Source organism: Macaca fascicularis, chromosome 6, assembly GCF_037993035.2.
Source record: "Macaca fascicularis isolate 582-1 chromosome 6, T2T-MFA8v1.1".
Taxonomy (NCBI): Eukaryota; Metazoa; Chordata; class Mammalia; order Primates; family Cercopithecidae; genus Macaca; species Macaca fascicularis.
Genome location: NC_088380.1, coordinates 114,323,650 through 114,348,543, shown reverse-complemented (window position 1 = coordinate 114,348,543; position 24,894 = coordinate 114,323,650). Strand labels below are relative to the sequence as shown.

The 24,894-nt window shown below is 37.5% G+C and overlaps 1 protein-coding gene across 2 annotated transcripts in view; it reads left to right on the top strand.

The window, feature by feature from the left end:
* Nucleotides 1–8,279, top strand: part of FBXL17 (F-box and leucine rich repeat protein 17) — a 546,079-nt gene extending 537,800 nt beyond the window's left edge. For both annotated transcript variants that reach the window (XM_065545845.1, XM_005557482.4), the window contains one exon: nt 5,438–8,279. In XM_065545845.1, the coding sequence (XP_065401917.1) occupies nt 5,438–5,578 (141 nt within the window). In that variant the 3' untranslated portion in view covers nt 5,579–8,279. The remainder of the gene's footprint in view (nt 1–5,437) is intronic.
* Nucleotides 8,280–24,894: the final 16,615 nt, after the last annotated feature.

The window sequence follows — 24,894 nt, the reverse complement described above, 5'->3', positions numbered from 1 at the left end:
AGATAAATTGGTTACACTGACTCTCTGTAACTCTGCAGTTTCTCTCCTCACCCTTCCGTAAGAGCAGCAGCCATATCATGAAACTGTGGTGTGATTTACCTTCATTAGCATAGCAATTTGCCTCACATTTTCACAAAGTGCTAATAGATGTTAACTCAAAATAGATTAAAATACCAGACAAATTGCTACTACCTTAAAAAGAGTTATAACCATTTTGAAAATGTAAATTATGGTTATGCAGCATTTGGAGAGAAGTATAAAATCCAGTCTTTCTTATATTTAAAAAAAACTTGTGGCACATGGTTTTTTCCCCTTTAATCACAGTAATTTCTTCAAATGACAGTGCAGCATATTTTTTTAGGAAGATACATTGCATTTTTTAAATCTCATGTGTCATATAGGAGTTGCCATTGATAGTTTTCAGCAAGAGGAAAAGAAATTGAATACAGAAAACCAGGGATCATGGGGAAATTTTAAAAAAAAACTTCATCTATAATGTTCCCTTTTTATATTACATATATTTTATGAATTGGAACAGAGAGAGGTTCTTTTCATTCTAGCAAGTGGAGTTGTGCATGACAAAATGTCTGCAGAAATGTGCATGTAGACATAACGATGTAAAAGGATTTGGGCTCTGCTGGTGTCTTACCTGAATCCTCTATGGCACCAAAGCACTTATGGAGTCCATACAAAGAAAAGGTGAGCATAATTTGTGCTTCTGAGGAGTAAATGAGCATAACTGTAGTATAATATTTGTCACACTATTGCCAGGAGAGATTGTAAGTAAAAGATAGAACCCTCCCTAAATAGGATCCCGTGTATTTCCCCTGAATAACTTCTACCCAACAGAGCTCTAAAATGAAATATTTGCATTTTCCCCACTGCTTTGTTTCCTAGAATTTACAGAGTACAGTTAGCAAAAGGATTGCTTAGAAGATACATTATATCCACAGAGGATTACTGGTGCCATTTTTCATACAGTTACACAAAGTCAAATTATTGTCAGTTCTTACCCCAAACCTGTGAAAGCCAGAGAACAAACACATCATCATCTGTATTCTCAACTACAGATGTATTTTACTTTGTGCAGTTGAAATAGGTAAATTGCATTTTGGGAAATCAAAGGATATATAAAATATGCTGGGGAAGCTGGCAAAATAAATTAACCCTACCATGAAATTATTTACTAAAGTAAACAATTATTCTCTAATTTGTATACTTCATAAATCCTTATCTTCATGTATCAAGTTTGCTTAAGGTGAATTATGTGCCTTTTCCTGGAAAACAGTTATTACATAGAGATATTTTCTATTTTTAAATTAATTGGCCCTCTAAAGCAAATTGCCTGTCAACCCTAGGTACAAAACTCTGTACAAACCTGTGTATAAATTGGAAAAGATGTACCATAGAAAAGAGTTCATATTGTTAACAGTGGGTTTGAATGTTTTCTCTGCTCCATTCTTTTCTCATTTATTTTTAGTTAGTACTTCCTTGAATGCCAAATGGCTTGGACTACATTTACTTCTTTGGAATGTGACGCAGATTTTCCAAGGTTCCTCTCTGACCAAATGACTTCATCTCTTAGTGAAAACTGCATCCTTTTGTTTGTCTGTGGCAGGAGGGAGGCAACTCATCTAACTGCAGCATGGGGAACATCCATTTAAAAAAAGGAAGAATTTCCTGACAGTGATGCATTAGTCTGTTTGTATTACCATAAAGGAATAGCTGAAACTGGGTAATTTATCAAGAAAGGGGATTTAATTGGCGCATGGTTCTGAGGTGTACAGGAGTGCAATGCTGGCATCTGCTTCTGGTGAGGGCCTCAGGAAACACAGTCATGGTGGAAGGCAAGGGGAGCAAGCATGTCACATATGTCACATGGCAAGGCTGGGAGCAAGAGAGAGAGTTGGGGGAGGTGCCACACACACTTTTAAACAACCAGATCTCGAGAGAACTCCCCCACTATCTTGAAGACAGCACCAAGCCATGATGGGCAGACCCCCATTAACCAAACACCTCCCACCAGGCCTTTCCTCCAACATTGGGGATCACATTTCAACATGAGATGGGAAGGGGACAAATATCCAAACCATGCCAAAGTAGTTACTTAAAACCTAGACTATGTTATTAAGGAGAGTTCTGGAATCTGCTCAATAAAGCATTAAGATAAAATAGATTTTTCTTGTACATGGAGAACATTCTAAAAGTTATTCTTTGCTTGGTGATTAATTTATTTTTAACATTACAACTAGTGTTAACAAGGTTTATTTTATGAGATAACTTAAAGGTGGAACAATATTGATTAACGCTATAGAGAACTAGTGGCCCTAAGAGATCATGAATTAACTCTTTCATTCAGTGACCATTTACTGAGTGCCTCCTCCAATAGTGAGAGCTCCTGTATGGTGGGCTTTTTATATGAGTCACAGTGCTAGGCATATTATTACATTTAATCCCTATAATGGTCCTATGATAAGTACTTTTATCCTGTCTTTACAGTTGAGAAAAACCAAATCTTAAAGAAGTAACATGAGACAGTGTGGGGATTCCTCAAGGATCTAGAGCCAGAAATAACATTTGAGCCAGCAATCCCATTACTGGGTATATACCCAAAGGATTATAAATCATTCTACTATAAAAACACATATACACGTATGTTTGTTGCAGCACTATTCACAATAGCATAGACTTGGAACCAACCCAAATGCCCATCAGTGATAGACTGGATAAAGAAAATGTGGCACATATACACCATGGAATACTATACAGCCATAGAAAAGACTGAGTTCATGTACTTTGCAGGGACATGGATGAAGCTGGAAACCATCATTCTCAGCAAACTAACACAGGAACAGAAAACCAAACACTATATGTTTTCACTCATAAGTGGGAGTTGAACAATGAAAACACATGGACACGGAGGGGAACATCACACACTGGGGGGTGAGGGGCTAGGGGAGAGATAGCATTAGGAGAAATACCTAAGGTAGATGATGGGTTGATGGGTGCAGCAAACCACCATGGCACGTGTATACCTATGTAACAAACCTGCATGTTCTGCATATGTATCCCAGAACTTAAAGTATACTTTTTTTTTAAACTAAAATTAGATTCCTTAATCACATCTTATCAAAATAAAACCTGGTAGATTAAAAAAGAAAAGAAGTAACATGAAAGCAGGATTCAAACCTGTTTCTGGTGGCTTCCAAAGTCCATGATACGAACCATAGTTGCCATAGTTCTTCTCTATTTTGAACTGCCTAGTAGATTTAAAGATAAAAAGCCAATATTTAATCTCCAGAGACTTCTATTCAAGTGGAAGAGATAGGCAAGTGGACAGATAATTGTAATACAGTGTGGGAGTGCTCAAAGAGAGGACAGACCTTGCAGGGTGCCCGCCATGGTGCACCGGGAAGGGGTGCCTAACTCAACCTTCTGGGTTGGGTTGCTTAGGGAGGGCTTCCCTGAAGGAGGAGATTCTTGAACTGAATATGAGTTCCTCAAGAAATTGTTGGCCTTCTTGATTAGTATGTTAGTGTCAGTGTCTGGCTTTGCCTTATTCTTGGATTTCTATTTTTTATTTGTAGTTTGTATTTGTTTTAGCATTCACTCACTCATAACTATTCCTGGCTCATCATAGTTCTTATAGATCTTAGATTGGAGCAAGAGAAATAGACATTAAACTAAGCAATCATAAATTCACTTAGTACAATAATAAGTACTCTGAGGGAAAAGTAGGCAGTATTGAAAGAGTGAATGATCTAGAATACTTACGTAACTTAGTGAGGGGAGCAGAGATAAGGCAGTGATCCAAATTTGCTGGGAAAATGACATGGAAGCTAAGAACTCAAAGATGAGTAGGAAGTAGGCATGAGAAAGGGATCATAATGGATAAGTGGGGCAAAAAGTATTCCAGGGATGTGTAAAGATCCCAAGACCAGAAGGAACTTGAACAACTTAATAAACTGAAACTAGGCCAAGTGGCTGGATAGTATCAAACATATGCTAGAGGAATAGGCAAGGCCAGATGATAGATGACTCCTAAATGTACTGTTACAAGCTGTCTGAACTCTAGACTTAGAGCACACATTTAAATTATATTAAATTAATCAGTTCATATTTCAACTCCAATATGTGTATCAGTTTTCCTTTTTTTATTCAAAATTATTTTATTAGCTTTTGAAAATAAAATGTTATAAATCATAGCTTTATCACAAAAAGAATTAGTTATATGGCTTGGTTAAATTTGACTTAAACACAAGCAGTTCTTAAATAGAGAAATGCTCTGGCAAAGATTTAGTATCATCAACACAATGTTGAAATATCAACTGTGTCAATAATGTAAAAAGATTAACAGATAACATAGTTTTCTAGATCACTTAGAAAACATCATGCTATTTCAGAAAAGTGCAGATAACTGAATTTCATGATCATCATACTTCTAAGCAGGCTTTCAAAGCAAACAGCAAGGGTTTGATGTTGTTTTAGGTTTTTCCTAGTGATCCTGATCTTTTCCAATAATGGACATCAAGAGGTATGCTCAAAAATGTGTATCACAAGTACCTTCTTTCAGACTAGCTTACTCAGTATAAATGAAATATTGATGTATTTGAAAATGCCCAAGTGTTCAATAAAGATTTTAAATAAAGCTACCTAAAAGTTGTGGTTCTTAGGTTAATCATTTATTTATCTAAAGGATGAAGAAAACTGTCTACTTCTGTGATATGCACTGCAATCAGCTTAAAAATAATTGACAAATTAATCCCTTCACAGCACAGCAATTGTAAAGGTGTTAGTTTTAATTAGGCCTGTCTGATTGCCTTGTCTAATCAAGAATCAAGGTGGTATCTTTGATGGTTAAGGTCTATTGGGGCCATCTCTGACCTGCCAGCCATGTATGTTTTAATTATTGATTCCTCACATTTCAGCCCTTTTCACAAAGGCACTTGAAGTTTGCAGTACCTTAACATTTAAAGGGAAGAAAAATAAACATCTTCCCCAACACTTCTGTCTGGAATCCTGTGTATCCTCTCCGGCTTTCCACAATTTTTGTCCTAAGAAGGCTGTTGGGTTGATGATGAAGTCAAGTGCACATTAGCTATCTTACTGCTTCTTCACCTCCCAAGCACTGGATTTTCAATGGACATGGTTAAGATCTTGACAAATCACAGTCATCTATGCTTCTAGAAAACACTTTTGATTTCTTGATATTATGTCTTTTTAAAATCCCTAAGGGCAGGTGTGTTACTGGGAGATCAGAAAGGTCAGATGAAAGGGGACACATATCTTCTCACAAAACCCTTCCTCACATCGCTAGGAGGAGCAAAGCCAGGGCTCCTTGTGCCACCGTGAGTCAGCCGCAGCACATCAGTGAGCATGGGCAGCGGCATGGTGTTGGTGGTCTCTGTGCGTGATGATGGCTCTTCTTTGTTTGCAGGTCAACGAAGTGACGGTGGAACAGCTGGTGCAGCAGTACCCCCACATCACCTTTAGCACCGTCCTGCAGGACTGCAAGAGGACCTTGGAGAGAGCCTATCAGATGGGCTGGACCCCCAACATGTCTGCCGCCTCCTCCTAACGCTCCTGCCCCGCCTAGTCCACTGGCATCATTCAGCAGAGCAAAGGAGAATTGTACATTTGGGGGGCTGATCTCTCGGAAGGGTTTTAACTGTCGCCTGTCTGTATGTGTTCAAGTATGTGTATTTGTGTCTTGTTTGCATACTGTATACCAGAAGTGCAGTTGTCATTTGTTCCCAAGTGAGCTGGCTTTTTTTCTTAGAAATTAAAGATTATGAAAGCCACAAACTTTTTAGTTTTTAACTTCAAAGGCTTCTTTCTCTTTAAAAAAAAAAAAAAAAGTTTTTTTAATATAGAGTCAAAAAATTAGATGTATTATTTTGAGCTTCTAATTGCTGCCACTTGGAGATGTCCAAATAAGAAGGCCTTCTTTTTACATGGGATGAATTGTGCACTTCTGCTGATGACGACTACAATAGAAGTGATGTTACACGTACAGGCACTTACATTCTCACATAGTCACACATGTGTGCACATCTACACCGGGGCTCTCATCTACTCCAGATCATTTCCTGACAGAGAAGCCTTCTTCCAGGCCACCGAGGTAGCATGTTATCCACTGTGGCACTGCCTAACTCCATGCATCCTCAGGTGGCCAACTTGCTATCTGGTAGGTGACTTGGGGACTAGAAAGAATAAAGCCTTTTCTAAATTTGTTATATGGAGGCAACAATCTGAACTCCCCTGGCCAGCTCACAAAAATTAATTATACATTATTCTACAAATGCATTCTGTTGAGCACTAAATATTTTAGTTGGTTTTACGTTAACATTGTGTTAGCTTTTATTTCCTGGATAGTAACTGGTCAGGATATATTTTAATGATATTTGAAACTAATCTTAGCATTGAAGCCACCAATGTAATTAATGGTGTGCAATTATTTTAAGAAGTACAGATCATTTCATTATTTTCTTAATTTTGGTAATTATTAAAGTGTATTTCTGAGATACGAGAGGATAGTCACATTAATAGATTCATGAGTGAGATATAAGTAGACAATCTTTCTACTGTTGTTGCTTTTTTTGCTTTGCTTTGGGTTTTTGAACAGGTTTTTTGGATATGTGCATGTTGTCATTTTGGACTAGTTCTCGTGCTACTACAAAGATCTATTGCTAGCTAATATATGAGTTAAGAAGGAAAATTAGAAAATCCGTTCATTGAAATTCTGTTTACACTTGTCAGAAATAAGCATTTCTTTGTTTAGTTAAAGATTGCCAGCTTCAGTTAAGACAAGACCTATCAGTAAATGAATATATGTTTTGATTTAACACATCTTTACAATTAATTCATATTAGGGACTCAGGCTCAAATAACTGTTCCTGTGTCTAGATTTATAATGAGGACATCAGGGAGCCTTTTTAAGCTAAAGAGTGATTATCTTTCACAGCAGAACTAGAAACAAAACCCTAACTTGTGAATTTGCTATTTATTTTTCCCTGAGTGAATATAACTGTTATTTGGTCTTTAACAGATATACTGAGGTTTGAGTTTCACTTTCTTTAAGTCTCACATTGCTAACATGACATTAGCTGTAAGAAGCAAAAGATAGCTTTACATTTGAATGCCATTTACTGATTTCTAATGATTCTCTTTTTTTGTAAACAACTGTTTCCTTTGATTATGTCAACATGTTTCTGATGTGGCATTTTTGTTTTAATCCCAATCAGTTAGGAAATCTAGTCAGTAAGCACCATGAGTATTCTTCCCGTCACTAAATGAGTTTCTAATTTAATTTGAAGGGAATAAAATTTGTGTAAGAAAAAAGCTGTTTAACATTAATAAACTGTATTTCTTCTTACACATTGAACTACATCATTTTCGTATCTACTTCCCCACCACTGAAATAGCTTATTTCACAATATTTTAACTGATTTTTAATCCAAAACTAATTTATAAGACAGTATGTATAGTAATAGTAGCTTGAGGGAATATGCAGAAGTTTAATTTTTATATATGTCATACTATATTTTAAATAGTTAAAAAAGACAAAAGAAGGGAGAGCCATCTATGATATAGATGGTACCATTTCAGTTCAAAGTTGTAATAACCTTTGGAGTGTTACAGTTTGGTTGTCAAATGGTTTCAGAGTGTATAATTGATTTTTTAAACGTTGCATTGTTTGCATCTAAAGTACAGCACTATAACATGCTTTAGCTTGCGGGGTGGGGTGGGGTGGGGACTTGCACTTATTCTCTAAAATGTTGACTAATCCAGAAAGCCTGATGCAACATAATCTGGAAAACTGCTTTGGTACATTTGTAGAACTCCATAGAAATACCATATCCAGCCTCAAAGCATTAATCTCAAAAAAAAAAAAAAAAAAAAAAAAAAAAAAAAAAAACCCAGCCAGAAAAAGGCATCACCTTGAGTGATCCTGTGATGGTTATTGAATGTGTTCTCATTAGATGCTTTGAAATGAGGCTTAAAATAATTTTTCTGGGCAATATAGAGTTTTTTTTTTTTTTTGCTTAGAATGTCATAAATACATGTGAATACGTTTAATGCAGGGCTTTTTATTCTCTCCAAAATGTCAACAGTATTTTCAGAATAAAGACTATGAAATATATTGCTGTAGTGGAAAATTCTGGTCCTTTGTCTTTAATGTCTTTTTGAGTGGATAAAGAAAATTCACCCGGTTTGTAGTTTCTATATTTCCGTGAATCTTTGACCTTGCAATGGGTTGCAATAAAAGAGAAACAAAACACTGTGTCTTTTGTTTTATTTTAGAGACAATAAATGACTGCCCTGATGCTGGTTGGGTATGATGCATGCAGTGGTCTGTGCTTTTGTGTGTTTCACTACAGACTTATGTAGGTTTGACTAACCCAGAATAATAAACGAGACTGAGTTTAGGAGGTTCTAATTGGGCGGGTGATTATAGAGATAAGATTAAAACCTCAAGCATTTAAATAAGTGTGTATTAGTCTGTTCTCACACTACTGTAAGGACATACCTGAGTAATTTATAAAGGAAAGAGGTTTAATTGACTCACAGAAAACCTAAAATCGTGGCAGAAGGGGAAGGAAACAAGTCCTTTTTCACAAGGTGGCAGGAGAGCGAAGAATGAGAACCAAGCAAAGGGAGAAGCCCCTTATAAAACCATCAGATCTCATGAGAGCTTGCTCAATACACAAGAATGGCACGGGGGAAACCACGCCCACGATTCCATTGCCTTCTACTGGTCCCTCCCACCACAGCTGGGGCTTATGGGAACTACAGTTCAAGATGAGATTTGGATGGGGACACAGCCAAACCATATCAAGTGAGTTGTTTAAAATCGCATTTCCTAAACAGTCATCATTTATATAGCCATGTATTCTATTTTTCCAAAGTAAATAAATACGTAAGACATTTATTGAGTGACAAATATAGGCACTGGAAATTTAAAGATAAATGAAACTCCCACTCTCAAGTTACAGCCTAACAAGGGGACATTCTGGGGCACTAGCAATAACAGTGGAGAACAATAGATATAATGATGGGAATAATTATGGGGAGCGCATCTAGGGCCATGCAGCAGCTTTGGGAAGGGAGAGCTTCACAGAGGAGGAGCTTTTCATGAAGGCTAGAGAAATAGCGGGAATTTACCAGCCTTGCTTGGGGGAAGGAATGGAAGACAACCTGGAAAATGGAAAAGTATGTGCCAAGGCATGAGGAAATGAGATAGCACAGAAAGAGCAGGGCCCTTGAGGTGACTGAGTTTAATAGGAATGTATGTTATATAGAGGCAGCAGGTGGAGAAGGTTCCTGGAAGAAAACAAGGGCAAATCATAAACGTTTTTTGGCCTACTAAAGAGATTGGACTTGTAGGGAAAATCAGATCTGCTAGAAGAGCCTTGCCCTAAGTTATTCAAACAAGAGGGGTTCTCCCTAGAAATTTAAAATGCAGGACTTCCACTTATAATAATATAGTGGAAAGGAGATCCTGAAAGATTTTCTGCTGTGTAACATCTAAAAACGTTCATTAACATATTTTTTAAAAACCTTCTTGGCGGGGCGCGGTGGCTCACGCCTGTAATCCCAGCACTTTGGGAGGCCTAGACGGGCGGATCACGAGGTCAGGAGATCGAGAGACCATCCTGGCTAACATGGTGAAACCCCGTCTCTACTAAAAAATACAAAAAACTAGCCGGGCGTGGTGGCGGGCGCCTGTAGTCCCAGCTACTCGGGAGGCTGAGGCAGGAGAATGGCGTGAACCCGGGAGGCGGAGCTTGCAGTGAGCTGAGATCCGGCCACTGCACTCCAGCCTGGGCAACAGAGCGAGACTCTGTCTCAAAAAAAAAAAAAAAAAAAAAAAAAAACCTTCTTCAGTGACCAACATACCAGCGAGAAAGTAAAAGAAAGCTCCCTGTGGCCCGGGACAAAGCGCGAACAGCAGTCTAGAACAGGGATCAGCAAAGGAGTGGCCCCTGGGTCAAACATGGCCAGACACATATCTTTGTAATCAGGTTTTCTTGGGACACGATCATATCCATTTGTTGTTGCCTTCTCTGTGGCTGATTTCATGCTACAACAGTAGAGTTGAGTGGTTGCCACAAAGGCCATGTGATCCACAAAGTCAGAAAGATTTACTCTGGCATTTCACAGAGAAAATTCGCCAACCGGCTGGGCGCGGTGGCTCACGCCTGTAATCCCAGCGCTTTGGGAGGCCGAGGCGGGCGGATCACGAGGTCAGGAGATCGAGACCATCCTGGCTAACACGGTGAAACCCCGTCTCTACTAAAAATACAAAAAATTAGCCGGGCAGCCGGGCGTGGTGGCGGGCACCTGTAGTCCCAGCTACTCAGGAGGCTGAGGCAGGAGAATGGCGTGAACCCGGGAAGCAGAGCTTGCAGTGAGCCGAGATGGTGCCACTGCACTCCAGCCTGGGAGACAGAGCGAGACTCCATCTCAAAAAAAAAAAAAGAAAGAAAGAAAAAGGAAAAAAGAAAATTTGCCAACCAACCTAGTCCAGAGAGGTGGTTCTCAAGTACAGCCCCCAGATCAATCACATTAGCATCGCCTGGGAACTTAGACATACAAATTATGGGCCCTACGTGAGACCTACTAAATCAGAAACTCAGAGAGTAAGGTCCCAAAATCTGTGTGCAAATCCTCCAGGTGACTCTGATGCATGAGCTAAACTTTTATCTCTATCGAGACAAGCCTGGAGACAATCAGAATATGGGACTATATTGATCACGATAGCCTAGAGAACTTGTGGAAACATTAGGGCCAGTGAATAATTGAGAGTCATATCAGAGTCTACCTCATGGAAAGCCTGGATCCCTGAAAGGCTCTGCCCTTTTAAAAACAATGAACTACAATAAATCAAAAAATTGAAGAGGCAGATAGTGAGGAAAGTAACCATTCTCAGCCTGGGCTATTCATGGATTTTTTTAAGGTCTCCCTGCAAATTAACAGCTACTGACTAACAACATTCAAATGGGTTTAAGCCAAGTGTAGTGGCCCATGCCTGTAATCCCAGCACTTTGGGAAGCTGAGGCAGGAGGATTGCTTGAGCCCAGGAGTTCGAGAACAGCCTGGCCAACGTGGCAAGACTCTATCTCTATAAAAACTCAAAAAAAACTATTAAAAAAAAATTAACCGGGCATAGTGGTACATGCCTGTAATCCCAGCTACTTGAGAGGCTGAAGTGGGAGGATCACTTGAGCCTGGGAAGGCGAGGCTGCAGTAAGCCATAATTACACCACTGCACTCCAATGTGGGTGACAGAGCAAGACCTTGTCTCAAACACACACACACACACACACACACACACACACACAACAGATGGAGTTAGTAACTGAATCTACACTGTTTACTTAGTTTATGTTGCTGATCATTGTATTTTTAAGAGGATTCATATCAGTAGTTCTCAGTGTCTGACAAAAGCAAAATAAAACCATTCCTGGAGAAAGGTACCCTCAACCCAGGCCTCAAAAGAAACCCCAGAGATAGCATGCCAGCAAATATAAACCCACAATCTAAAATCACAGAGAAAAAAAAAGGACGTAACCCAGGATTAGCAGGGCAAGTCAGTAGAAACAACAAATAGATCCACATCCTCAAAGACTTCAATATTACATTTTCAGATACATACTACAAAATAAACGTGTTGTATTAAAAAGGTGTTTAACCTGTATAAGAAAAACGAAACTACCAAAATGAACAGATACTTAAAGAAAAAACTAAATAAATAGTATAAAAATTTTAAAAGGCAAGACACAGTGGTTCATACATGTAATCTCAACACTTTGAGAGGCCGAGGTGGGAGGACCACTTGAGGCCAGGAGTTTAAGACCAGCCTGGGCAGCATAGTGAGACCTGTCTCTAAAAATTTTTAAAGTAGCTGGGCGTGGCACCTCCTGTCCTAGCTACTCAGGAGGCTGAAGCAAGAGGATTGCTTGGATCCAGAAATTCATGGCTACACTGAGCTATGATCACACCATTGCACTCCAGCCTGGGCAGTAGAGCAAGACCTTGTATCAAAAAAAAGAAAAAAGAATGTTTACTACTATTATAACTTCTATTTAACATGGTAATCAGAGAGCTAAGCCAGCACAGAAATATCAAAATAAAAGGGTAGGAGCCATAATGGAAAGGACAAACTGAAGTAGATACAGCTGACAAGAATATAGACATAACAGACATAGACAAGCAAAACCCCAAAAGAATCTAGAATATAGAATTAAGAGGATTTAAAAGTTAGTTGATGTAATGTTCAAATATAATACCTATTTACATTTCTGTATACCAATCATGAAGTAGAAAAATGTAATTTCAAAAAATACTTTTTACAAAAGCAACAAATACACAAAGTAGCATTCCTTTTATGAGTCAATTACAAAACTATATTAAAGACAGAAAAAAATGTAGACAGCAAACATCTTCACGGAAAGGAAGTCTTAATATTCTATGGATGTCATGTTGAGAGACAAGTCTCCATAGGCATCCTGCATTTCTGCACATCTTTCAAGTAGAGGTTGCTTACTTACGTGCTGCCTTTGCTCTGGATTATCTTTTCAAAGATGTTCTTATGGTGAATGGCCTTCGAAGACAGGGATAGTGTCTCCCTCTAGAGCAGAGGGCAAACATACCTGCTGTTACATATAAAACGCTTGTTTCCTATGCTCAGTGTTCCTCTCCTGTACTGCAACCCAGTATAGACACAGGGGTCACCCACCCTCTTCACATTTCCTGTGGGAATTGCAGCTTCAGAACCTTCAGAATCAGCATTTCAGGAAGGTGCTGATACTCTGGCTACTGCCATTGCTGTGGGTAATAAAGTCCTTTGTCTCTGATTCAAGAGTCTAGCGTCTTCTGCCAGCATCCCTGAAACTAACGGACTGATGTGAATTTGCAAGTAGAGTAAAATCTCAAACCTTTCACAGTTCTTAACCTGATAATTCTCCGCTAATTAATCTATTAATATCATGCAATTCCAAACAAAATCCTATTAAGGTTTTTTAAAATCAAACTCAAGCTTTTTCTTAAATTGGTATAGAAGAACAAACCCAAACTCATTTGTATTTAGATAAATGCAAATTAAAAGATACAAAGTTTATGCCCAAAAAACTGGCAAAAAGTGAGTCTTGCATGATTAAGTTTTGGCAAAGATGTAAAACAATGAGAACACTTACACATTGCTGTGGAAATTGGAAAAGAGTTTGGCATTATCTTAAAAAGGTAAACATGCACATACAGCAATTCCCTTCATAGGAGTATTCCCCAGGGAAATATTAACACATGTGAACCAAGAGACGTGTACCAAAATATGCATAGCAGCATTGTTTATCACAGTAAAACCAGGAACTTTTACGTATTTAATTCAATTAAGCAAAGTAGTAAAAACGAATGAATTACAACAACATATCTCAATATGTGTGAATCTCAGAAACAGTTGAATAAAGAGGGCGAGTCCTAGAAGAATGCAGAAAGCTGTACATCATTGCATAAAGTTCAAAACCAACATAATTAAATCATGTGCTATTAAGGGATGCAAGTGAATTTAGAAAAAATGAAAAAGAAAGAACAATTGCAAAATTTCAGAGTGGTTGTTATCTATGGGAGGACAGGGAGTGGTCTGGGATTCTAGGAGCACAAAAAAGGCTTCAACCAAATTGGTAAGTTCTATTTCGTAAATTGAAGGGTGGCTTTACCAGTATTTGTTTTATTAATATAAAACATATTTTAAGTTAAACATATGTAACATTACATCACACGAAACATATTTAAATATGTAACAAATTATTTTGCGTCCATTATTAAAATTTCAAATTAAAAATGTTTTACATCTTATTTAAATCGATTGACCATCAAGAGTTGATAAACCAAGACACAAGTTTGCCCACCTATTTGGTTATGGAGGTTATCTCTGCATGAGGCAGAGCTTACAGAATTCCATATTTAAGCAGGTGGCAGAGATGGGAGAACCCAGTAGTCTCACCCTTCTTCTCCTGTGCTGGGAGCATAGCACTGTGTAAGTTCCTGGTTTTCAGCTGACCCTCATTGCAATTCTAAGTGGAACAGCTGTTCATATTGTGCCGAGACAGCCGTGAGAATTCGTGTGGCATATCTGTCATGTTATTACCATAGAAATCAAAGGACCACTATACAGGTTTTGTAAAGCAGTGAGGAGCCCTTTCATTATCACTTCATTTTTAATTATGCCAATAACTCTGGTATCAAAACGTCTTCGAAGAATACAGAGACTCATCTGATAATGTGATAATCTAGAGTTGAAATGGAAATTCAGTTAGGGTCAAGCTTATTCCTTTTATTATATTAGTATATCACAATTTATTTGCCCATACTACTGTTGGTGGATATTATTGGGGCATAACACTTATAAAAATTCATTCTAGTTTCATGAGCTATTTAGTAGGTACAAATGCAGTTAGAGAGGCTTCCTCAATCCCTGAAATGCAACCATCTCCAGGAAATAAACTTTAGAAAACTAAAATCATCTAAGAACTAGTCCTTCAAAGCATCCCCTTTCCTATGATTTTCCTTGACTAATAAAACTATGTGTGGATGCCAACAGCCCAACAGAAAACAGAAACATTTGAAAGGGCAGGCATTATTTGATTCGGCTCTTTTATTCATCACATGATGGAAGAGACGGTCATGCATTTCTCAAATTTTTTCCCCACAATTTGGCATTACTTGAAAGATCTAGAGATAAGAGGCGTCAGTGTCAAGTGGCCTGAGGATATTTGGCTAAACCAGGCCGGTGGGCACTCACTGAGTTCATTTCTGTAGACTGAAATCTTCCAATGATGTGGCTTGGGGTGTGTGTGCGCGCGTGCTCACGTGTCCATGCCCCATCCCACCGTGAACACCGCCTACCGAATGCAGTGTATTCAGCCCTCTGTGGTTAACATAATGGAAAATAAAAAATTAGTCATTAAATAAAAGATTTTTTAAAAGAACAGTCTCATAAATAGATGCTGCCTTGATGGGCCTAGTAGCTACTGACAATGGCAAGCTTTATAAATAATGCCGAAATGAATGGAGAAAGCTTAGCAAGCTTGATTTTGTTTACAGACATGATTCTACTGGATTCTTAAGCAACATCTTGCAACTGAATCATTTACTAAGTGGAAAAAGAGAAATCTTGATAATTGATTTTAAATAAAGCTTTTATTAAAGTGTTTTTTCAATTTCAAATCAAAATTGGATTACAATATAGAATTCATGGATGTAGAGAGGCAAATACTGGGAAAAACACTTGTAGATAACTTAAATAATTATGCTTAATGTGAAAATTAAGCTACTGGCACTCTGATTATTAGATAATTTAGATGAGTTAATTTGCTCTAAAGTAAACTGTAAAATAGGAAACATACTTGTCTTAGAATAAATTTGTACTAATGGATGTTTAGTCCACTTCCCTACTCTGTAGCTGCGGTTGAATGTTACTGTTCCCATTTCTTCTCAGTCCTACTTCATTCTTGAAATTAACCAAAGAGACTAAGAAAATGAGTGATTAGAATCTTCATGTCTCTTAGAGTGAATGATGCACCTGGGCGTGATCTTCAAACAAAGAACTGGGGAGAGAAAGAGCTGGTGCTGGCAGGGAGTATTAAATGAATTATGTAGAATGCTCAGTGATGTCGTAAAACATATCGTGAAATGCGACACAGAGAAAATAGTTAACACATATGTGCACCACAGTTGTAAAATGATTAAGAAGCAAACACCGTGCAAGCACCACTCAGGTCAGAAAGGGAACATCACTGGCCCTCTCTGGAAATTCTTTCCTCATACGCCCCTCCCAAACCCAGGCATCTTCCTTCCTCCACGTGTAACTACTTTCCTGGCCTCTGTGGAAATAATTTTATTGTTTTTATCTTTGTCATATCAATATATTATGCATCCTTTAAAATGTAGTTTTGTTTTCTCTGGTTTTGAACTTTATAGGAAAGAATCATGCTGTGTGTATTGTTTTGTGGCTTTATTTTTTTACTCAATAGTGTTTATAGGCTCCATCTATTTTGTTGTGTGTAACTCTAGTCTATATAGTTTCATTGCTATGTAATTGTCTTAGTCCATTCAGGCTGCTATAAAAAATGCCATAAACTGGATAGTTGGAAAACAACAGAAATTTATTTCTCATAGTTCTGGATGCTGGAAAGTTCAAGCTCAAGTCTTCAGCAGATGGGTTGTCTGGGGAGGGAGGGCTCACCTCCTCATAGAGCCTTCTCACTGTGTCCTCACATGGTGGAAGAGGCAAGGCAGCTCTCTGGGGCTTCTTCAACGAAGCACTAGTTCCACCTAATCACCTTCCAAAGACCCCATCTCCTAATACCATCACCTTGTGGGTTAGGGTTTCAACATATGAGTTTTGGGGGACACAAACATTCAGACCACAGCAATAATATTCCATTGTGTGGATATGCCACTATTTATTCATTATACTACTGAAAAGCATTTGGTTTGTTTCCATGGTGGGACAATTATAAACCCAACTTTGAAGAAGATTCTTGAACATGTGTCCTAGTGCACCCAGGTACATATATCTCTAGGGTACATGCCTAAAAAATGGATTGCTAGTATTTCCACATTTTCAATTTTATTAGGTGATGTCATACCATCACCTAATAAAATGTCAAAGAGGTTGAACCAATTCACATTTTAACTTTCAGTATATGGAAGATCCCATTGATAGCCAGTTTGCTTCTGATTGCCATGTAGTGATGTCTTATGATTTTAGTCTGTGTTCTCCTGAATATTTAAGTACTGGGTGTTATTTTGTATGTTAATCAGCCACTTAGGTTATAATGTTTATAAATTCCTTTAAACCAATAATTTCCTTTATGTTGCAGAGAAAGAAATAATATAGAGAGGAAAGAGTTAAAAGAATTGCCATAATTTCACTGTGGATTATAGCTATTGAAGCAAAAACTATGCAAAGAGGGAAAGGAAAGCAAGAGACTCTTTAGAAGGTTTATAAGTTTAAAAGACAAAGCTTTCTTCCCCCTTTACCTTCTTCTGACTTTATTACATCTTGATGTATGGAAGGAGGTCATTACCTTGAGTTTAAATGAGAAGCTACAGGGATCTGAGCCATGCCTCAATGCAAGATTGTATGGTTATTGTGATAATGTAATTTAATTGAATATCATGTAACCCAATGAAGTAAGAATGAAAAAAAAGAGAGTTGTCATTCCTCTGCTATGAAAACAAAGTTGAATGCTTTGGAAATCTAGATGAAAGACAAGCCACAAAAAAATCTGTCAAATTAATTGTAGGGCACATAAGACATAGAATTTGAAAAAATATATAAAAACCTAGAAAGATTTTCCATTTATATTGCTTCAAAAATGCTTTAATTTCTTACTCCTTTTTAAAGAAATTGAGACTGGAAATCATAGATAATATGTTACAGAGATGGTTTATACAAGAATGACAATGTGGAACACAAATCAAAGAGCAAAGGCCTTGGCCATGTATCAAAAGATTTGCAGTGAATGCATATATATATATATATATATATATATATATACACACACACACACACACACGCTATTGTATGAAAGATAAAATATTAAAATATGTGTGTACATATATACCTTTTTAATGATTTTTAATTAGCTTTTAAAATTAAATAACCAACTCGCTGTTCTGATCATGCTAAGAGGATTTTTACTGCATCTACTTAGGCCAAAACATATACAAACATAATAGAAAAAATGTCTTAAAAAGTAACATCTTTTTTCAATTGAGGTGTAATTTACCTATAGTAAAATACACATATACTACAGTTCTCTGCATTTTGATGAATCTATAGGCTTGTGTGATAAACACCCAAAACAAGATGTGCAACATATATAAAACAAAGAATACAATCTATGTGTGTATGTGTGTGTGTGTGTACACCACCCCCAGAAACCTCTCTAATTTCCTCGTGCCACCACAGGTAATCATTGTTCTGATTTCTATCACACATTTCTTTTGCTTGTTATTGAACATCTTATAATGAAATCAAACAGTATGTATTATTTCTGTGAGACTTCTTTCTCTCATGTGATTTTTGTTGTATCAATTGATGCTGAGAAGTATGCCATTATCTAAATTTATCATAATTTATCATTCTCTTCTTCATAGACATTTGGGTTGTTACAATTTTTTTTAGTGGTTACAAATAAAGCAGCTATGTGTATTTTTGCATGGCTCTTTTTGTAGGATATAAGTTTTCTTTTCTGTTGGGTAAATACCTAGGAGTGGAATTCCTGAGTCACAGATGTGCACATAAATATAGACCTTTATAAAAACCAGCAAACTTGTTTTTAAAGTGGTTGTTCCATTTTCCACTATTACTAGTACCATGAGTGAGAGAGTTCCAATTACTCTACATCTTCACCAACATTTGGTGTTGTTGGTCTTTTAAATGTAGCCATTTAAAAAATACATGATTATATCTCAGTGTAGTTTTAATTGCCTTTCCCTGATGACTAACGATATTAAGCCCTTTTTCATATACTTATTACCCATCCCTACATCTTCTGTGAAGTGTATGTTTCTGTCTTTGCTCTATCTTAAAGTGAGGTTTGCATTTTAGCACCATGTGTTAGGTTGGTGCAAAAGTAATTGCAGTTTTTGCCATTACTTTCAATGAAAGTAAGTTTATATGCATATCTATGACTCAGGAATTCCAGTCCTAGGTATCTACCCAAGAGAAAAGAAAACATATCCTACAAAAAGATATACATTATGCAAAAATATGTATAGGTACTTTATTTATAATAGTAAAAAATTTGTAACAACCCAAATGTGGTTTAATATTTCCAAAATCAATCATGTTGGCAATTTTTTTTGTAAATCAGTTGACCATATATGTGTGGATATATTTCTGGACTTTCCATCATGTTCTAGTCATTTATTTGTCTATTCTATGCCAATACCACACTGCCCTGATTACTATAGCTTTCTAGCAAACCTTTAAATCAGTAGCATGAGTCTTCCAACATTATTCATTTTCAAGTGTTTTTTTACTAATCTAGGTCCTCTGAATTTCGATACACATTTTAGGAACAATCTCTTTTTTAAAAATAAAAGACCCATTAAAATTCTGATTGAGATGTGCTTCAATGCCTAGATTAATTTAGAGATAATTGACATTCTTAGCAATATTAAGTCTTCTAGTCCATGAACAAAATCTATTTCTTTATTATTAAAATCTTCTTTGATGACTCTCGGCAATGTTTTATTCACAGTAGAGGTCTTGCACTGGTTTCATTAAATGTATACCTATGTATTTTATGTTCTTTGATGCTGCTATAAATGTAATTTACAAATTTTTTATTTTGAAGTTGTTTATTACTAATATAGAGAAGGGAAACTTGTTTTTGCATATTGTCTTTGTATCCAGTGACCTTGCTAAATTCACTTATTAGTTCTAAGTAGTTATTTGAAAATGTCTAGAATTCTTTAATCTAAAAACATGTCATATATGAAGACAGTGCTTATTTTTTCTAATATCTATACCTTTTTTTTACTTGCTTTATTGCACTGGCTATGACCTCCAGTACAATATTGAATAGAAATGGTGAGAGCTGACCTGCTTATTCCTGATCTTAGGAGGAAAGTATTTAATCTTTCACAGTTAAGTACGATCGTAGCTGTAGGGTCTTGTAGATTACTTTCATAAAACTAAAAAAGTTCACTTTTATTTTTAGTTTGTCTATGGTTTTTATTATCAATGGGTGTTGGATTTTGTCAAATGTTTTCTTAGTCCTTTGATATCTATCCTCATATTTACCACTTCTGGTGTTCTTTGTTACTTCATGTTTATATAAGTCTCTCCTAATATTTTTTTAGTCCCGAAAATTTTCTTCTTAGTATTTCTTGAAATTGGATTGACATGATCATAGAGATTCTTTCACTTATTTTCTTTTGTTAGAATATGGCATCATAATATTTCTGTATTTTCTGAAAAAGTTTATGTAAAATTGGTAATTTACCTCTTAGACATTTGAAAGAATTCCCCAGTGAAACTACACAGGCCTGGAGTTTATCTGGAGGCAAGTTTTCTATTGTTTGTTTTCTGTTGTGTCAGTTTTTCATTGCATCTGAGTTATAGAATTTATTGGCATAAAGTTGTACATAATCCCTTATTATCTTTTTAATATTTGTAGAATCTATAGTAATGTCACTTATATAGCACTTGTATAACACTGTCTTCAGATGTGACATAAGTTTTTAGGTTAAAGAATTCTAGACATTTTCAAATAACTACTTAGAACTAATAAATGAATTTAGCAAGGTCACTGGATACAAAGACAATGTGCAAAAACAAGTTGCATTTCTCTATATTAGTAATGAACAATTTCAAAATAAAAAATTTATAAATTACATTTATAGCAGCATCAAAGAGCATAAAATACATAGGAATACATTTAATGAAAGCAGTGTAAGACCCTCTACTGTGAATAAAACATCCTTCTTTGGCTATCTGTGGTTTCTCTCTAACAACACAGAGAACCAACTCTTCAAAAGTTTAAGACCATCAGCCAATAATTTAATTACCTGATGGAAAAAAATCAACAGTATACACAGGAAGATAACAGAAACCAGAATATCTTCCAAAACCTTTGTACAATAAATAAAAAACTACTAGATATGTGAAGGAAAATAAAAATCTGACCCATTTTCAAGAAAAGAAGAGTCAATTGAAATAGACCTGATATGATCTAGATGTTGGAATTAATAGACAAGTACTTTAAAGAAACTATTATAAATATGTGCAAGTACTTTGAGGGGAAAAATGGTCATAACGAGTGAACAGATGGAGAATCTCGGCAGAGAAATTGAAATTATATATTTTTTTAAAAAAAGAAAATTCTAGAACTGAAAAGTACAATATCTGAAATAGAAAATTCATTGAATATGGGCTTAAGAGCAAATGCAAGTTGGCAGAAAAAAGTGTCAGTGAATGTGAATATATAGCAATAGAAATGATCCAATCTGAAGAATGAAGATTTTTCTTAAAAAGCTGGGGGGTGGGGGAAGAACAAAGCCTCAGTAGTCTGCGATACCATATCAAGCAGTCTAATACATGTGCAGTTGGAATCCCAGACAAAGAGGAAGAAAAGAATAGGGGAGAAAAACATTTGAAAAATAGTAGCCAAGCCCCTGTTACCTGGAGGAACCTAAACCCCCAGCTCTTGCTTGCCAGAATCTGCAGAGCTGAACTAAATTTTTAATTTTTTCAGCCTTCCAATTGCTGTTTCCACTAGGCTCTCTATAACCTCCCCCATGCATGCACAGAACAGGAGGCAGCAAAAGATTTGTGGGAAGCTTATATGCAGATTCTGATTTGTCTCTTAATTTCTAGGATTTTCCCCACCCAATTTCCAGTCTCATGGGCAACCCCAAATCCATTCCCTGACCTTCAAGTCTGTAAGATAGCAACATTCTGCTCAGGTTCTAACCTTCCCTGTACCTTGTAGACTAGGGAATACCCTCAAGGGAAAAGCCATATAAAAGTGGATCTCACCCAATGAGTGTGGCTCCTTTCTTTAAATGATCGAATCCCCTTCAATAGCTGCTCACTTTTTGTTGTTCACCAGTGACTTCAAGAAGGCCATCCCCCACCCCCGCGCCACCCCCTGACACCAAAGTGTTGAATTGCTATCTATGGAGGGTTAGTCTAATACAAGCTGCCAGAACCATATCCCTAATGCATTGGTTTTAAAGATGCCAAACACTGGTGTTTTTAGTACTACATACACACTGTCTACACTAGCAGAGGTAGGTAGCTCCTTGCCTCCCAATACCCTTATTCTTTTTCTTCTTCAGTGAAAACACCCATATTTGATGTAGAGTCACAATGTACATTTCTTTCGGCAACAGGTAGATTTTTGTCTTGTTATAGCCACTATTAATAGTAGTTGAAGCTAATCCTAACTAATTTAAGTGCAAAGAGACTCTCATATAAGTAATGTAGCAATAAATACAGGTATAGCCATCATGTCAGACTTTTTTCAGGGAAGAAAGTGGTGAAGTAGAGAGGCCATTAGCCTGAAAACCAGAGAACCTGCATTCTAGTCCTGCTTCTTCCAACTAGGCTACATATTTTGGGCAAGTCCCCCCTCTCTGGGGCCACTGTCTAGACCCTCATCTGTGAAAATATTGCATTAAATTAAATGGTCTCTCATTTTCCTCTCCTCATTCCACTGAACCTCTCCATGATGTAGATAATATTTGCACTATTTTAAGGAGTTACAGAGCTTGTAATGTTTTAAATTTTGATCACGGAATCTCTGTTACAAACAAAACCCCCTTTACCCCCCATTTTAAAGGAACATTTTGTGACCCAAGTCAGAGTCTATGTTCCTGCTCGTCTTCGTTTGTTGACCTTATGCTTCGAATGGAAAGGCATCAATTTTTTCAAGGTACCTCTCTGCTCACAAAGATTTCCCTAATTTTTTAAGAGGCTGGAAGCAGTCAATGGTACAAATAAAACACATTTTCAATAGTGCTGAGGCTCAGAACTGTGGTTGAGATGATAAAATGGTTTTATTTTCTAGATGACTATTTTTCAAACTAGAAATATGTTTTGCATCACTGATGTGTTAAGGTCAAGTCAAGAAAAGAGACAATATGTCCCATGTCACGGAGACCAGGATAATGAGAGTGTTCTCTGGGAGATGGCTCAGAAGCTGTTCATTTCACCGGCAAAAGGTTATACCAGACAGATTGTTTCTCATTTGATGTCTTAAATTAAACTGCTGACATGGCCTGCCTCAAAGTAAGAAGCATACGTGTTTGCCAAACAGACCCTACAGAAAATCCCTGTTTGAGAGATTTGGTTCCTTTATCTGCAACCTTTGAGGCTTTTCTGTTTTTAAGGTATGGTTCGGAATTAAACCAGGTTTTCAACTACAGAGCAGCTCCCTAAATGTTCATGAAGGAGACTTGGTGAATCCGAGACTTGCTGTTTTGTCAAAGTGCTGTGGGATAGAAGCAAGATAAATGCTAGTTCCTATTTGGAGTTCAGGAACATCACACATGCAAGATGCACATGAGATCATAGAGGAATTATTGAATGTAGAGAGAACGGACCTATGGAAGATTTGCTTTAGCCATTGCCCTCCACTCTGGCCCTGCTTGCCCTCCTCAATGGCCATTTTCACCCACCCCAGAGCTCAAAGAAGACCAAACAGGCCAAAGTGATGGTGAATAGTCTGCAGACCAGCGACTGCAGCCTCACATGCCCTATCCCAGGCATCAGAATCTGCACTGGAACAAAATCTGCAGACGATTCAGAAGGACTGATCCTCAGTCCAAAGAGGATCAGCCAGGCACAGTTCTAGGTTTGGGGGATACAGTAGGGAATACAACTGTATTGCATTTACATTTTAATGGGAAAAGGGAGAAAAGGCAATATACAAGCAGACAGGTATTTGTATTTCTGATGGTCATAGTGTTAAGGCAGGGAAAGTGGGGAAGGAAGCCTGGATGTGGAGTGAGGGTTACTACTTGTACATGATAATCAGAGAAACCTTCACCAAGAGGGTAAAATGTGAACAGAGAAATGAAGGAAATAAGAGAGCAACCCAGTGAGTGAGTGGTCAAAAGACCTGAATTCCAGCCCCCGGATCTCCTTCTCCCTGTGTATTGCAACATTTTGCAAGCTACTTAAACTTCCTGACCTTGGGTCTCCTTAGTGGTCCACTAGGAATAAAAACACCCATGGTGGCTAATTCATGGCTGATTTGTGAGGTTCAAACAGGATGTATATATGCACGAGTGCTGTTAACCTTGTCTGCAAGGCTATAGGCTTCTTGGCCCTTTGCCTCTAACTCACAGGGGGATGAAATTGGCGTAATGTGAGGTTGCAAATTGAAGTATAAAGAGTTGAGCTTTGTGTACTTAATCTAAGCCTTCCTTGAGCACCATATGCAACTCGTGGCCTCACTTCCCAGTATGCAACCCGTGGCCCCCTCCCACTGCCTCCACCATGGACCTTCCCTCACTGATGTCCTCCCTGGACATCCTCCCTCACTCCTCCTCCTTCTCACACTCTCCTCCCTGTGACCAGGCCTTTGATATCCCCTCTCCTTTGACAGCTCTTCACCACCTTTTGCTCAGATTCTGGTCCTTCCCCAGGGTGAAGGCCCTCTCCAGTTTCTTCTATTGGAGAGTGTTCTTCTCAACGCAGTAGCTCGTGCAGAATTTCCATGAGAGATTCATATCCTCCTTGCTCTCATTTGGTTTGGGCTGTACAATGTGTTGGTGTTTCTGTCTCCTTTGTAGACTCCTAGAGCTATAGGATACACCCTCTTCTAAGAACACAGACATGGAATGCTCAGTCTCTGTCTCAACTGCTGTGTCAGCAGGTAAAGTCATGGCAGTGCTGCCAACTGAAGAGTGTCCACCGACATGACATATGACAGGAGAGACCGTAGGCAGGACTGTGCTGCCATCATTGTTCCTCACTAACAATGTTTTTTTCTGGTTAATTTGAGAGAATGTCTGTATTTGGTGTTTCTGTAATCTTATTTTGTGTTTCAGTTGAGTAAGTGTTGCTGAATATCTGTAGAATGTGTGATAATTTTTTGTAAAAAAAAAAAACTCAATAAAAGAAACATTAGCATAGAAAAATATTTTATGTTGTGTAAAACACTTGGCTGAGGAAATGTTTTAATGCATTATATAAAAATGCTACAGACTCTCAGCAGTTAGATTACAGGAGACAGATCTGTTTGGCACCAAAGGAGACCCCACTCAGCACTGCCAGGTTGGGAGAAGGGCACTGAGGGAGCGAGGATCAGAAATAGGATTGAGTATCAAAGGGTTCCCTTCAATGAAACCAGCATTTGGTCAGCA